This window comes from Juglans microcarpa x Juglans regia, chromosome 1S (assembly GCF_004785595.1).
Source record: "Juglans microcarpa x Juglans regia isolate MS1-56 chromosome 1S, Jm3101_v1.0, whole genome shotgun sequence".
In the NCBI taxonomy this organism is placed as follows: Eukaryota; Viridiplantae; Streptophyta; class Magnoliopsida; order Fagales; family Juglandaceae; genus Juglans; species Juglans microcarpa x Juglans regia.
This window is the reverse complement of record NC_054595.1, coordinates 7,511,494-7,527,782: the sequence shown is the minus strand read 5'-3', so window position 1 is coordinate 7,527,782 and position 16,289 is coordinate 7,511,494. Positions and strand designations below refer to the sequence as shown.

General features: G+C 39.6%; 1 protein-coding gene across 1 annotated transcript; it reads left to right on the top strand.

The window, feature by feature from the left end:
• Positions 1-3,892: 3,892 nt before the first annotated feature.
• LOC121247648 (cytochrome P450 78A3-like) lies at positions 3,893-7,109 on the top strand. The gene is made up of 3 exons (XM_041146046.1): positions 3,893-4,977; positions 5,831-6,494; positions 7,078-7,109. Exons 1-2 carry the CDS (start codon positions 3,994-3,996, stop codon positions 6,470-6,472), a joined length of 1,626 nt encoding a protein of 541 aa, XP_041001980.1. The 5' UTR covers positions 3,893-3,993; the 3' UTR covers positions 6,473-6,494; positions 7,078-7,109.
• Positions 7,110-16,289: the final 9,180 nt, after the last annotated feature.

Here is a 16,289-nt window from a genome sequence, read left to right as displayed (position 1 = left end):
GGTTAGGGAATAGAAAGTGGAAAACCCACACTGGCCCAAGACGGGAGAAGCATAGAATGTACTGATCTCAAGCGTGGCGCATCAATGAGGGAAAGCTTAGTTGGGATCTTGCGCCCAACAGGATTAGTCACATTAAATGCAACGTCAAATGCCCAACACCAAGGTCGTATCCTATCGACCACATTAAATGTGACACCACGCCATCCAGAACAAGGCGTGATCAGGACAGCAAGAGAGGAGCCAGAGATTCCTTTAGGGAATGGGGTATAAAATTGGAAGAAGTGGGCAAAATGCTAAGGTTAATCACTTTGAACTCACTCTTTGCTCTCTCTCTCTTCTCTCCAACACTTGATATCTTTTAATTTTGGCATCATAGGTGTCACGGACATACCCGACCACAACTCTTCTCTTTTACAGGCACTCAGAGCAGTTCGAGACTGGTGGTTACGAAACAAGCTTTAATAGTTAGCGACGTCTGTCGAATTGATAGTTATTTTGATCTTATAGCACAGTGTTCCTTTTGTATGCCAACCACAATGCACTCCCGAGCGACTCTTGAGCAGGAAGCTACACCAACAAGCATGGAGGGGAGAGTTGTAGAAATGGAAGAACTCATAAAGAAGATGGTCATGGATATGGAGGCCCTCTGACGGGAGAATGAGACACTAAAATAGAGGAATGTCGAGTTTGGAGAAGGCGCTGAACCGAGTCGAACTAATCGGATGGAGGGGGAGTCACAAAATGCTAGTGGGGAACGACTTGAGGACGAAGAGCGCAAGAGGATGAGCGATGAGCTGTGCAACCCTATTGGCAAATACAGAGCAACTTTCTCAGTGTTGCCCTTAGAGTCAACAACCCGGCGACTAGGTTCTGAGACCTCCAAGACGACAAAATCTAGGGCTCCGAACATATTGCGTAGTGTATTAAGGGTTGTGGGGTCGACATTAGAGGACTGTCCATACCCGTTGTAGGTGGAAAGCGCGCTACGAGAGGAAGAGTTAAACCCTTTATGGGATTCGACGCAACGGGAAACGTTCTTGGAAGCTATCGGTGGTAGATCTACGGGACAGGAGTTTAGGCCAAAAAGGAAGACTTCGAGTGTGAACAACAAAAACTAGAAACAAGGTTGAATACGTTTCAGGAACAAAAGGAGAACCTAAATATGAAGAAGTCGATGGTTCAGAAGTTTTAGGTTTGTTGATTTTGTCAATTTCCATCTCAGTATTTCTCTTTGGTATAAGTTTTGTTGATTTTGGTTATGGATTCATTTTTTTCATTAATCTTATGTTCTAGCTTTTCCAAGAGATTCAACCTATTGCTTATCCTCTCGTATATAGGACGGGAAAAAATGATTTGTAATGGGGAGGGTAGGGGCTGAGCAGGGCCGAAATTCCTACCTCCTTGCTTGGGATGGGGCCTGATACCTACGCGTGTAGCAGCCCTACCCGAAATAGAGTGTTGTGGGTAATAAGCATTAGGCAACTACAATGACTATCTTTGGGAGATATGACAAGGCAATTGAGAAGACATTGACTTTGTCATCAACCAAGAGGCGGGAATATCACTATAAGAAAAATGAGCATTTGTAACGAGTTATGGCGAGAATAAACTCATTTTGACAGGAAATAGTTATTTTAGTAGAAAATAACTGGTCACATATAATCAGTTTTCTTTTAGTGACTTAGCTCGCCTAATATTTGTACGATGATTAATTATTAATGAATGATTTCTATTTAACAAAATCTCCCGGTGTTATTTGTGTACAAGCACATGCTACATGGCTTTGGTTATCCCAATCAGTGTAAAAAAGTTTCCAAAAACAAACAATTGCCTGTACATTTGTTTGCAAAGGTTGATAACTTGAGAATAAAACCAGTAATTGACTAACGCTTTTTCCTGATTCCTTTTATGAACCTTAGTTTCAAGCTGAAATTGTAGCGAGTCATCATGCATACAGTTGTATCCTCTAGTAAAAAAAAATCCAAAGTATAGTAGCTTTGTCATTCCCAAGCTTACGGATCAAACTATACAAGGGAACTGAAGTGTTGACAAACCGAGAAAAAGAATCTTGCAATGCCTACTGCTCCACCATTTAAGGTAGAATTTAAAAGACTTCGATATATACTTCTTTTTACTTATATATCATTACCTGAGACATGGTGCCACAATCTACTCAATTTAACAAAAAGTCCCATATTTTCTGCCCTTTATATTGGATGATGTTTCTGATATCGTTTGTTCTTTTTTCTCACGTAATCCCGGACATATGAATAATCTCGTTTCGATGTTGAGATCATCCTGCCATCTCGTCTCATCATCTAAATATTACTCAAATATAAATATTTCTTTCATATAATCATTACCTAATCATTACAATTTTTTCAAAATTTCAAACAAAATATAAAAAATAATTCAAATATTTTTAAATTCTAAAATAAAAATAATATTAAAAAATTATGTTATAAAAATATTTAAAATTTGTAATATTTTTATTCAAGTTTTTTTCTCTCATTTCTCAAAACTCAATAAAACATTTTAATTCAAACCATTTCATTAATACTATTCACATATTTCTTATCTCATCTCATTTCATTTCTGAGTTAAGACTAATGTATCCGTGGATTTGATCTGGTCAGACGTTTGTGATATCTAGTTGAATATAAGACTTGTGAAAATTGAGGAAACACAATCCGAACATATTAAAGATACTATATCTATATACGTAGAGTAGTTACGGCAAGTCGAGATTATTACCGTAAGATTCTACGAATATTAGGTGCTATGAAATTTAGAAATAGAATATTATAAATATACACTAACACGTCGAAAGATCAACTGTTTCATCCTTTTATAAATCAGTTACGGTAATGGCATAGAGCTAATTTAAATATAATTTTCTCCAAATAAATTCATAATATATCGAGATTAATATATACAATTGGTAATTAAGTTTAAGAGCCTTAGTTCCAAATCATTTGGCGCACAAGGAAGTCGAATAGCGTTATTAAAATACAAAACCATTATTGAAGCAACTAATTAATTAGGGCTTGGTAGAGGTACATATGACGTTGGGTATATATGCGCACGGTATTCGTGCGGGTGGGTCTTTTGTTCCCCGACACTGTGAACGTCGACCTGTACGCCTACAAATCCCAGGTAACTGTTGCGTGCGGCTCTACACTTGCAATGTCGTCCAACCTTATTTTTTCGAAAAAATTCTTTACATCAGTCACTATTTAGTATCAGCTAAATCACACTTTATTTGGCATGAGCCAAAACAATCATTTCAAACATCCTGAATTCAAAATATTATCGGATTGTGAGTGAGAGCTGATGAGTGAGAGACCGAGTTGATGAGAGAAAGATCGAACTGAGGAGAGGGAGAGACCCGAAGAGTGAGAGAGAGATGTGATGAGTGAGAGAGCTTGATGAGAGAGAGTCGTAGACGAGAGAAAGAGCTGATGAGAGAGAGAGAAATAATCTGCATTTAGAGAAAGAAAAATAAATAAATAAATAAATTATGCCAGCTCAGGTGTGCTATAGACAGCTATCCGTAGCATAGCTCATTTTTTCGACAATTTGCCTTGAATTGATGGAGATTTAAAAAAGAAAAAAAATAAACACAAACTAAGGTTTCATTTGGGTAATAAGGTATTTTGTGAATAATAATAAAATAATAAAAAAAATAATAACAGAATATTAAATAGTAGTAAATAATAATAAAAAATAATAATAATAAAATAATAAAAAGTGATGTCCTAAATTCGTATATGTAGTGTCATTGCTGTTCTACTTCCTAGTTTAACAATTATTATTATTATTATTATTATTATTATTTTATTTATCACGCCACTGTTCAAGCTTCCTCTATATATAGAAACCGAGCCCAACTGTGTCTGCACAAAAAAAAAAAAGCAAAAGCTAGTCTCCCCTTTCTGGGTGCTTCTCTAAATTTTTGCTCGTCTTTGTGCTATCAATCTTAAGCCCCCGACAATGGATAAGGAAGTGGAGAGCCTCTGGCTTTTTGCTTTCATCTCCGAATGCCAAGCCCTTACAGAAACAAGCATTGCATGGCCAATTTTAGTTATGGGTGTGCTGGCTTGGCTAGCCATGACCCTTGTTTTCTGGGCTCACCCTGGTGGCCATGCTTGGGGCAGGCACAGTTGGAGAAATGGGGAATCCTCTGCTCTAGCCAAGAAGAAAATCCCAGGTCCGAGAGGGTTGCCTCTGGTTGGCAGCATGCAGCTCATGGCCTCCCTCGCTCACCACCGGATTGCCGCCGCTGCCAAGGCATGCGGCGCCAAGCGGCTCATGGCGTTTAGCCTCGGCGAAACTCGAGTTATCGTCACGTGTAATCCCGACGTGGCCAAAGAAATCCTGCACAGCTCGGTGTTTTCTGACCGTCCCGTCAAGGAGTCCGCCTACAGCTTGATGTTCAACAGGGCAATCGGGTTCGCTCCTTATGGGGCATATTGGCGAACACTTCGGAGAATCGCCAACACCCACCTTTTCTCCCCGAAACAGATCAAAGCTTCCGAGGCTCAGAGGTGCGAAATCGCTGCTCAGATGGTGGCAATGTTTGGAGATCAGCATGGGAAAAGCTTCCGCGCGCGTGAGATTTTCAAACGTGCTTCGCTGAACAACATGATGTGCTCGGTGTTCGGAAGCAAATACAGATTGGATTCATCGAACAGCGAAGTGGAGGAGTTGCAGAGGATGGTGGGTGAAGGGTATGAGCTGTTGGGTTTGCTGAACTGGTCCGACCACCTGCCATGGCTATCTGATTTTGATGCGCAAAAAATCCGGTTCAGATGCTCAAAACTCGTTCCAAAAGTCAACCGGTTTGTCGGCGGAATCATCGCCCAACACCTGGATGATCAAAACGGTGAAAACAAGTACAGGGATTTTATTGACGTTTTGCTCTCTCTGCGAGGCCCCGAAAAGCTATCGGACACCGACATGATCGCCGTCCTATGGGTGAGTGCATTCTTCTTGTCTCTCAAATATACATATATTTTCAGTTCGTTATGCGTTGAATTTAGTTATTGATTTTTTTTATTTTTTGTTTCTACGTTGGGTTGAAATTATGATCAAAATACGATGCATCCCCCTTATATGCATGACAACAAACATAAAACGAAAGCTCAATCCTGAATATTACACACGCACACATAAGAGAAATAATTTGTATAAGTTTTAAATAAACAAGCTCCATACAAACCTTTGTAAAAAAGTAGACCCTACTTTAAAAAAATATAAAAAAAAATTATTATTTATTAATAAGACCTATTATTTTATAAAAGGCTTGTATAAAACTTATCTATTTGAAACTTGTATCTAGCATTACTCCATAATATAAATATACATCTAAATTTGAAGATAAACCATAAACACATTCTATATTGAAGAAGTACCGTAAGATGCATAACTAAAAGCTCGTTTGTTTTCAGATATGAGATGAGATGAGATGAGATTAAAATTAAAAAGTTGAATAAAAGATTGTTATAATATATTTTTTAATATTATTTTTATTTTGAGATTTGAAAAAGTTGAATTGTTTATTTTATTTTATATGGAGATTTGAGAAATTTGTAATGATAAAGTGAAATAAAGTGAGATGAGATGAAATGTTTCTTAAAAACAAACGAGGCCTTAAATGTTGTTGTCGTGATACTCGGTTCTCCTAAGATATTTTGAAAATACCTCATTATTATTATTATTTAATAATCTATAATTATTTTTTTATTATTATTTATAGAATATCTAATAATATCTAACTATCTAAACACAATATAAACGTTGTTCTCCGTACTGTTTGCTTTCGGTGTAGGAAATGATTTTCAGAGGGACAGACACTGTGGCAGTTCTAATGGAGTGGATACTTGCGAGGATGGTGCTTCATCCCGATGTTCAATCAAAGGTCCAAGAGGAGCTCGATAACGTTGTAGGAAGATCAAGAGATGTTGCCGAGGCGGATGTGGCGGCTTTGGTGTATCTGATGGCTGTTGTGAAGGAAGTGCTAAGGCTACACCCACCTGGCCCACTTCTATCATGGGCCCGCTTGGCTATCAATGACACAATGATTGATGGGTATCACGTGCCGAAAGGGACCATGGCTATGGTTAACATGTGGGCCATCGCACGTGACCCATATGTTTGGGAAGATCCATTTGAATTTATGCCCGAGAGATTTGTGAGCAATAAGGTGGAGGGTTTAGTGGACTTTTCAGTGCTCGGCTCAGATCTTAGGCTTGCACCATTTGGATCGGGTAAGCGATCGTGCCCGGGAAAGACCTTAGGCTTGACCACGGTCAGCTTTTGGGTGGCCTCACTTTTACACGATTATGAATGGCTACCATCTGATCAAACGACTGGGGTTGACTTGTCTGAAGTATTGAGGCTCTCTTGTGAGATGGCCAATCCTTTGACTGCTAAATTACGCCCTAGGCGCAGAACACACTTATATCACTAGTTAATGTTCTTATCATATATATTAAGGTCCAAAAAAAGTTAGTGCTTGCTGGGTTGATTAATCAGAAACGTGTTTCCCTTTTATTCAGCTTTTTGAAAATAATAAGGTTGTCCTTGCATGGTCTGCCAGCTCTCAATTGGGTACTGTATGTTTTTACTTAATGTCGTATTTTATTTTTATTACTTTTTCTTTTTAGTTTCACTATTAATATTCATGGAGATATTAGTAATTATACGTACGACTTATATATGTTAATAATGTATCTCTCGTGTAACCCTAATCTCTTGAATAAAAAGGAAAAAAAAAAAAACTATTTATTAACATTTTATAAAAGATGAAAATTTTAAAATAAAATAAGAATTATAAAAAATAATCTAAAAGAGAATCCATCATGTAGGCTCCATTAGATCGAGCAGCATCTTTTGCAGCACGTACCATCTGTCCAAGAAGTGCCATTATGAGGGATCTGCATCGATCTATCGTGGCCAAAAACCACCTACACAAAAATTTCCAGAGCCTTTGAAGATCAATCAATCAGTATTACAGTACTGCAGGCCTCTTTTCGTACAGAAACTTTCCAGTAGTTCGCATGCATGCTCCTAAGAATATATATATATATATATATATATATATATATGAACAGATAATAAAATAAGAATATTGAAAATTATATAGATGATTGTGAGCTGAAAAACATCTTTAATCTATATCTCTTTCATGTTCATCCTTTTTTCTCATGACTTATTTTGGATTTATAAATATTTAAAAAAAAAAATTAATACTCTAATAGTCACTTCCTTAATTAATAAATAAAAAAAATTAAATATATAAGCAGTCAAAATGCGAGAGTAAAATAAGAGGACAAATTAGCTAGCATTATTCATATATAAATATATATATATATATATATGTGTGTATAAAGATGAGAGATTTCGACATTTCAAACCTATCATGATTACAACAAATTAAACTATTTATTTTCCACAAGATCTTATATTAATGATGATATATAGATTTACAGTGAAAAATAAATAGCAACAACAAATAATATTTCCTGATCCAGAACTTAACAAATATATATATGTTTTATATATATATATATATATATATATATATATTTGCAGTTTAAGCTCTTGTTTTTGGTCGATTTCTTCCATAATTTTAAAATTTTTAGATGGGTGGATCAATGTTTGATCCCTAGCTTCTAGTATTTTAAATGTATGGTTTTGTTTCAATTTTTGGTTGGCATATATATTTGTTTCTAAACTCTTGGGGATCATTAACAAGCTTCTAGCTATATAGCTACTCGATCGACGTACTGATCCATCGTCATTGTTCAAGTACTGCATGATCATCTGATTGACAACTTGTGGCCATTGGAATACGCTATTGCTTATCAAAACAAGATGGCATTAACTTCTGTTATGTAGATCGGACCCAGCTTTGTTAGGCGTTGGTTTAGACAAGATTCCTACATCATTAAATACAATGTTCCCACTCTTTTGGAAACAATTTAAAGGGATAGTTATGTGAAAGATGCTGATGTTTTCTTTTCTTTTCTTTTCTTTTTTTTTCTCTTTCTCTTTCTCTTTTTCTTTTTCCTCCCTTTTTTCGTTGGATTGCGAGGTATTGGGATAAATACCTTTGATTTTGATTTATTTTAATTTTTATTTGTAGCACGCTTGGTAGATATATATACTTAGGTACTAGCTAGAAGTTAAACTTCGGAGCAATCTTGGGATACAATACCAATTTATACACGTGGACAAGTGTTTGATAAATAAACATATCGCGCGTTCTATCAACTGTCTCTAGTACCTATTTAAAATTTATGATGACAACGTGCATGGCAATTGCATCAGCAAATATAAGTGCTGATTCTTGTTACCATAGAAGTGGAACTTGCCATCCCTTTTGATTATGTCATGCAAGCTGTTTTGTTTCCAATCTCACTAAACAAAAAATGTATTTAGATTAAACAAATTGATTATATTAATGAATACCTTAGAGCTCGCACAAAGATGGTGGAAAGAAAAGAGAAAACATGATGAGTCCCAACATATAAACAAGATGAACAAAGAAATGCATAGAAGCTATTGTAGATAAGCAATGTGTGACCCCCTCTCCTGCCACCGATGACGCGTGAGGGCCACGCGCCAATAGTTTGGTGTCGGAGACAGCAAGGCTTGGTAAAAATCATAGAAGAAACTCTGTTGATAGGACATTTGCTTGACAAAAGGGACAAATAATGATAAAATATAGCCCCCAAAGTTCAAACCAAATTTGAGAAAAAAAGAACATTAGAAAAGGAAGATAAAATTGAAGTCCCAACAGGTAAACGAAATGAACAAAGAGACGCATAGAAGCTACTATAGATGAGTGATGTGGGGCCCCCCGACGACGATGCGTGAAGGCCATGCACCAATGGTTTGGTATCAGAGACAGGTAGGTTTGGCGGAGCTCGTGGAAGAAATTAATTGCATTGACAAGACACGTGCTTGACAAAAGGGACAAAGAATAGTAAAATATAACCCCAAAATTCAAACCAAATTGAAGAAAATACATTAAAAAAAGGAAGATAAAAATGAATACTTGTGATGCCAGTGATGCAATAGAGGAGATATTTGAGGAAGGAGAAGCTCTTCTATCTAAATTTCAAATTACTCTAGGTGGGGAGCGAGTTGTTGTTCATATATATACAGAAAGAAAGAGAGACAGAGGGACAGAGAGATAGGTGTTAAAACTAGAGGGCTTAATGTTGTAAACACTTGAAACATGCGGAGGGAGTTCTTGTCTTGTAGCATCCAGCTTGTCGTTTGATTTTTGTATGGGATGACAAGAGAAATGTCAAGTTCTCATAGTTAGCTCCAAACTAGGGCCAAACAATGAATACTTTAGAGCTTGCAAAATTGTGTTTATTGAAAGGAAGAAGAGAAAAAGGTAATCCTAGCTTGTGATTTGGAAGGAAAGTCAATAATGGAGAATTGAAGAAGGATTACTTTTTTCTGTTGCTACTAAAGTCAATAGTAGCCTGATTAATTTGCTGAAACTTCTCTCTTGTTCATGTTTGAGCCCTTGAGACACTAGACATCAAAGTTGACAGTACAAACATAGTGGACTACATAGAAAATAAACCGGACTCGTGTAGATATTTATACAACGACGCTTCTTAAATCTTAAAAAAAATTACTTGAAGATCACAAGGAATGAAGAAAACTCTCTCTCAATTTGGATTGAGAGTTAATCTCAACCCATTTCATTTTATTCCATCTTATCATTACAATTTACACAAATTCTTATACAAAATACAATAAACAATTCAACTCTTTCAAATCTCGACATAGTAATTGTAACATCCCGTATTTCAGTGTATTTTTACTGAAGGATTATTTTTTATTGTTCAAAAATTTATCCTCTTATTTTAAAAATTGGTTGGATTTTTAGTAAGTTTACTTCTATGATTTTAATTTGGTGAAAATTAATTTTATGTGCTTTCTAAATATTTATTTATTGTTATGCATTTAAATTGCTTTTAATATTTAAATTAATTACCGTGGGATTTAATTATTTCAATTTGGCTTTACCATTACGTTTAAATTATTTTATTTAACTTGTGGTTTTAAAATCGTCTCCGTTGGATCTTTTTTGTGACCCAAGTTATGAGGATTGGACCTCATTTCTTTTCCCTCTTTTTTTCTTTCCTTCCTTTTTCTTTTCTTTCTTTTCTTTTTTTTCCTTATTTCATCTCCTTCCCGCGCGATCTCTCTCTCTCCTCTCCTCCGCCCGTTTCCATCGTCTCCTCCCAGCGCCGCCGTCGCGCCGCCGTCGCGCCGCCGTGTGCGACACCGCCCAGCCGACCAGCGCCCCCTCCCTCCGGCGACCTCACCTCTCAAACCTCAGCCCCTACCTCGCCGCCGGTAGCCCACACGCCCCCCACGAAGCCGCGGGCCACCTTCACGCCAGCGCCGCCGTGAGCCGGCGGTGGCCCTCACCGCCCAGCCCATTAGCTTCCCCAGCCGCCGGCGACCTCACCCCACCAACCTCACCTCCATCCGTGCCGCCGTTAACCGCTAGTAGCTCTTCGAAGCCGCGGCACTCCTTCCGCCGTTGCGCCGCCGTCGCACCACCATTGGCCACCATCTTCCTACCACTTCATCTCCGACCTCTTGGCAACCCATTGGACCCAACCCCACCTCCGATCCGTCACCGGTGAAGCTCCACCAACTACATTTCCGATTTGGGCATTTTGGTCTTCTACCGCCCATTTTGCCGCCACCCACGGCAAACCACCGCCACCATTGGCTTCACCGACCTCTCTTGGCCCTACCCTACCATTTTTGGGTCTTCGTTTGTCCTCGTTGAAAAGTGGGTATCTGTGACCCACGGCCACAGTGTATTTTACACTGTGGTGTTGCTCAGAAATCACCACTTGCAACTTCGAGATCCTCCGGAAATTATTATATTGCACTGTAAGTATTTTCCTTAAAGAACTTTCGTGATTTAAATATATTTTTGCACTAACGCATATTATCTGTGAATTGGGTTGTTTTGCCGGACTGAGTCCGAGGAGTTTCGGGGGTCGGATGGATTGTGGACGGAGTTGTGTTTGTTTGCATTGTGAATTGTGGTTGTTGGTTATGACTTGTTCACGTACATCGCATATTGCATGCATGATCATGTTTGTAACGAAAACTGGGTTTTCGTGTATTGCATACATGTTTATGTATTTATTGGATTTGGATTTTCATGTGAGTAAAAGGAAAAGAGACTGTAGGGATGGTGGTAAGCAGGGATGGTGGTTGTGTCCCGCCTGTGATTCCCGCCTACAGTGCTCTGTTAAGTATTTATTGTGTGTAAAGGAACTGTAGGGATGGTGGTAAGCAGGGATGGTGGTAGAGTCCCGCCTGTGATTCCCGCCTACGGTGCACGCGTTAGGGATGGTGGTAAGCAGGGATGGTGGTAGAGTCCCGCCTGTGATTCCCGCCTACGGTGCACGCGGTAGGGATGGTGGTAAGCAGGGACGGTGGTAGAGTCCCGCCTGCGATTCCCGCCTACAGTGTCCGATAATTGGATTGTTTGTGTGAATCATTTTATGGGAAAATGTGTTACGGATATTTTGGGCCAAAATGGGATTTTTGGCGTGTGTTGGAAATAATCATTTTTTCTGGGAAAAAATGGTATTTTATGGTTAACTGTATTTTGCTATATTGTTGGTTGCATTAATGTATTTTTATCCCGAGAGTTGTTTGGTTTATACTTACCTGTGGTACCATTTTATGGTATCGCAGATTTTGATGCAGATGATGATGGCGAGCCTTAGCTTGGCTCCGTTGGAGGAGTGATCTGGGATTGCTCCTGTTTAGTGAGTTATGTGTTTTTATCAGTTTATGTATTTACCTTTTGTATTATATTTGGGATGACTGTATAATTTTTAAAGATAAATTGTGTTAAATATTTGTATTTAAATTCTGGTACTTAGTTGACTATCCGCTGCGTTATTATATTTGTACACTGTTGCATGTACACACACTGGCACTTCGTTGGGATGTGTGACCGTGTTGTCACCATCCTGGCGTCTCGATCCCTGTGTATTTATATAAGGGGGGATTGGGGGCGCCACAGGTGGTATCAGAGCAGTTCGGCTCTGGGTAAAACCACATGTCCCATAGGTGTAGTACCAGAAAATTTTAAAATTTTGATTTGAAATTATTTTGTTGGGAGTACGTTATTTTAATTTAATTTATTTATTTTAATTGTACGTTAATTGTTTGTTATTTATCTTATTTTTGTTATTTTAGTTTATTTAGTTATTTTATTATATGGCAGGCAATTTTACTTGTTTCAATTATTTTCTTGTGTACTATTTCATTTGTTTTATTCCTTTTATCTTATGATATTTTATTTTATTGGTTTTATTTTATTTTATTTTATTTTATGTGATATGGTTGTATTTTAATTTATTTTACTATAATTATATTTTTAGTTTGTTTTAAGCTGATAGTGGGGTTAAGGGTTACGCTATGGCAGGAAAATGGTACGACCAAGAAGGCAAGCTAATGAGCCCGAGGATGAATTACCGAGGGGTGATGGAAATTATGCCATGGCGAGGGCGTTGAATAGGATGACGGAGTTTCTTCAGCAGAATTTTCGTCCACAGCAAGGAGAGCAGTTCAGGGCGATGCAGGCCGGGTGCACCTATGAGCGCTTCTTAGCGCATAGGACCCCTGCTTTTTCTGGTGAAGAGGATCCATTACGGGCTAGAAGGTGGATTCAAGATCTAGAAAGAACGTTTGAAGTCTGTGGATGCACTGAGGCCCAGAGGGTATTATATGGGAGTTATATGCTGCAAGGTGAAGCGGCAAATTGGTGGGAGACCAAGCGGTCACTTTTAGAGATGGAGTTGGGATCCTTGGCTGCTGTGTCTTGGCAGCGTTTTAAGAAAGAATTTGATGATCGATTCTTTCCTGTTTCGGTGAGACGGCAATTGGCTCGGGATTTCAATAATTTGGTTCAAGGAGACATGACTGTCGAGCAGTATGCAAGGAAATTTATGGAGCTTGGGCGGTTTGCTCCTCACCTCATTGCTACGGAAGAGATGCGGGCTGAACGTTTCCAAGAAGGGTTGCGCCCTCAAATCCGCAGGCAGGTCGCATGCTTGGAAATCCAGAACTTTCAGAGGTTGGTCAATGTGGCCTCAATTGCTGAGCGAGAGCGAGGTGCTGTGGTAGGTTCCCCTCCGGGTAAGAAGCGACTGAACGTTGATGGTGAAGGGAGCAGCTCCGGGTCGCCACAGAAGTTTGTGCAAAGGATCGGGGCCAGAGCGCAGGCAGCTTCCGGTATACGTATTGGGGGCCGAGCTCCAGTTTGTGGTAGATGTAATAGAGCCCACGAGGGCGAGTGTCGTCAGGGTTGGAACCAGTGCTTTGAGTGTGGTCAGACAGGACACTTTGCTCGTGAGTGCCCTAATTGGACCCAAGGGAATCAGGGTGGTCATCGCGGTGGTAGGACTAATCAGAGGCAACTAGTTCAGGCTCGGGTGTATGCAGTGACTCCTAGTATTGCTGGCGACGAGATTCCAGGGACTCAGGACGCTGGAGTTACGGCAGGTATGGGTCTAATCTTACCTTTCGTAATGGATGCCATGTGTGGTTTATTCTTGGGTTTTGGAAAGTTATGCAAGCTGTATCCATGCCCGTTGGGTGTTGGAGGTTGTGTGATTTTCTTAAGAGTGTTCTGGTTGTACTTGGTATCCTGCTTTAGAGTGATGGTTGGCCCTACAAATTTCGAGGACGAAATTTTATTTTAAGGGGGGGAGGATGTAACACCCCGTATTTCAGTGTATTTTTACTGAAGGATTATTTTTGATTGTTCAAAAATTTATCCTCTTATTTTAAAAATTGGTTGGATTTTTAGTAAGTTTACTTCTATGATTTTAATTTGGTGAAAATTAATTTTATGTGCTTTCTAAATATTTATTTATTGTTATGCATTTAAATTACTTTTAATATTTAAATTAATTACCGTGGGATTTAATTATTTCAATTTGGCTTTACCATTACGTTTAAATTATTTTATTTAACTTGTGGTTTTAAAATCGTCTCCGTTGGATCTTTTTTGTGACCCAAGTTATGAGGATTGGACCTCATTTCTTTTCCCTCTTTTTTTCTTTCCTTCCTTTTTCTTTTCTTTCTTTTCTTTTTTTTCCTTATTTCCTCTCCTTCCCGCGCGATCTCTCTCTCTCCTCTCCTCCGCCCGTTTCCATCGTCTCCTCCCAGCGCCGCCGTCGCGCCGCCGTGCGCGACACCGCCCAGCCGACCAGCTCCCCCTCCCTCCGGCGACCTCACCTCTCAAACCTCAGCCCCTACCTCGCCGCCGGTAGCCCACACGCCCCCCACGAAGCCGCGGGCCACCTTCACGCCAGCGCCGCCGTGAGCCGGCGGTGGCCCTCACCGCCCAGCCCATTAGCTTCCCCAGCCGCCGGCGACCTCACCCCACCAACCTCACCTCCATCCGTGCCGCCGTTAACCGCCAGTAGCTCTTCGAAGCCGCGGCACTCCTTCCGCCGTTGCGCCGCCGTCGCACCACCATTGGCCACCATCTTCCTACCACTTCATCTCCGACCTCTTGGCAACCCATTGGACCCAACCCCACCTCCGATCCGTCACCGGTGAAGCTCCACCAACTACATTTCCGATTTGGGCATTTTGGTCTTCTACCGCCCATTTTGCCGCCACCCACGGCAAACCACCGCCACCATTGGCTTCACCGACCTCTCTTGGCCCTACCCTACCATTTTTGGGTCTTCGTTTGTCCTCGTTGAAAAGTGGGTATCTGTGACCCACGGCCACAGTGTATTTTACACTGTGGTGTTGCTCAGAAATCACCACTTGCAACTTCGAGATCCTCCGGAAATTATTATATTGCACTGTAAGTATTTTCCTTAAAGAACTTTCGTGATTTAAATATATTTTTGCACTAACGCATATTATCTGTGAATTGGGTTGTTTTGCCGGACTGAGTCCGAGGAGTTTCGGGGGTCGGATGGATTGTGGACGGAGTTGTGTTTGTTTGCATTGTGAATTGTGGTTGTTGGTTATGACTTGTTCACGTACATCGCATATTGCATGCATGATCATGTTTGTAACGAAAACTGGGTTTTCGTGTATTGCATACATGTTTATGTATTTATTGGATTTGGATTTTCATGTGAGTAAAAGGAAAAGAGACTGTAGGGATGGTGGTAAGCAGGGATGGTGGTTGTGTCCCGCCTGTGATTCCCGCCTACAGTGCTCTGTTAAGTATTTATTGTGTGTAAAGGAACTGTAGGGATGGTGGTAAGCAGGGATGGTGGTAGAGTCCCGCCTGTGATTCCCGCCTACGGTGCACGCGTTAGGGATGGTGGTAAGCAGGGATGGTGGTAGAGTCCCGCCTGTGATTCCCGCCTACGGTGCACGCGGTAGGGATGGTGGTAAGCAGGGACGGTGGTAGAGTCCCGCCTGCGATTCCCGCCTACAGTGTCCGATAATTGGATTGTTTGTGTGAATCATTTTATGGGAAAATGTGTTACGGATATTTTGGGCCAAAATGGGATTTTTGGCGTGTGTTGGAAATAATCATTTTTTCTGGGAAAAAATGGTATTTTATGGTTAACTGTATTTTGCTATATTGTTGGTTGCATTAATGTATTTTTATCCCGAGAGTTGTTTGGTTTATACTTACCTGTGGTACCATTTTATGGTATCGCAGATTTTGATGCAGATGATGATGGCGAGCCTTAGCTTGGCTCCGTTGGAGGAGTGATCTGGGATTGCTCCTGTTTAGTGAGTTATGTGTTTTTATCAGTTTATGTATTTACCTTTTGTATTATATTTGGGATGACTGTATAATTTTTAAAGATAAATTGTGTTAAATATTTGTATTTAAATTCTGGTACTTAGTTGACTATCCGCTGCGTTATTATATTTGTACACTGTTGCATGTACACACACTGGCACTTCGTTGGGATGTGTGACCGTGTTGTCACCATCCTGGCGTCTCGATCCCTGTGTATTTATATAAGGGGGGATTGGGGCGCCACAGTAATAATATTAAAAAATAATATTCTAATAATATTTTATTTAATTTTCAACTTTTATCTTAATTCATCTCATTTCAACTCACTATCCACACCTAACCTTAATAGAATGCTACTGTCGAAAAAAATAATAAAATTTTCATGTAATAGTCATCCCAAGTATTTAAATACTTAGTAGAAGTCAAATAAAATAATTACAATACTAAGATTCCAAGTTTTGAAAAATAACCCAAGATCAAACAA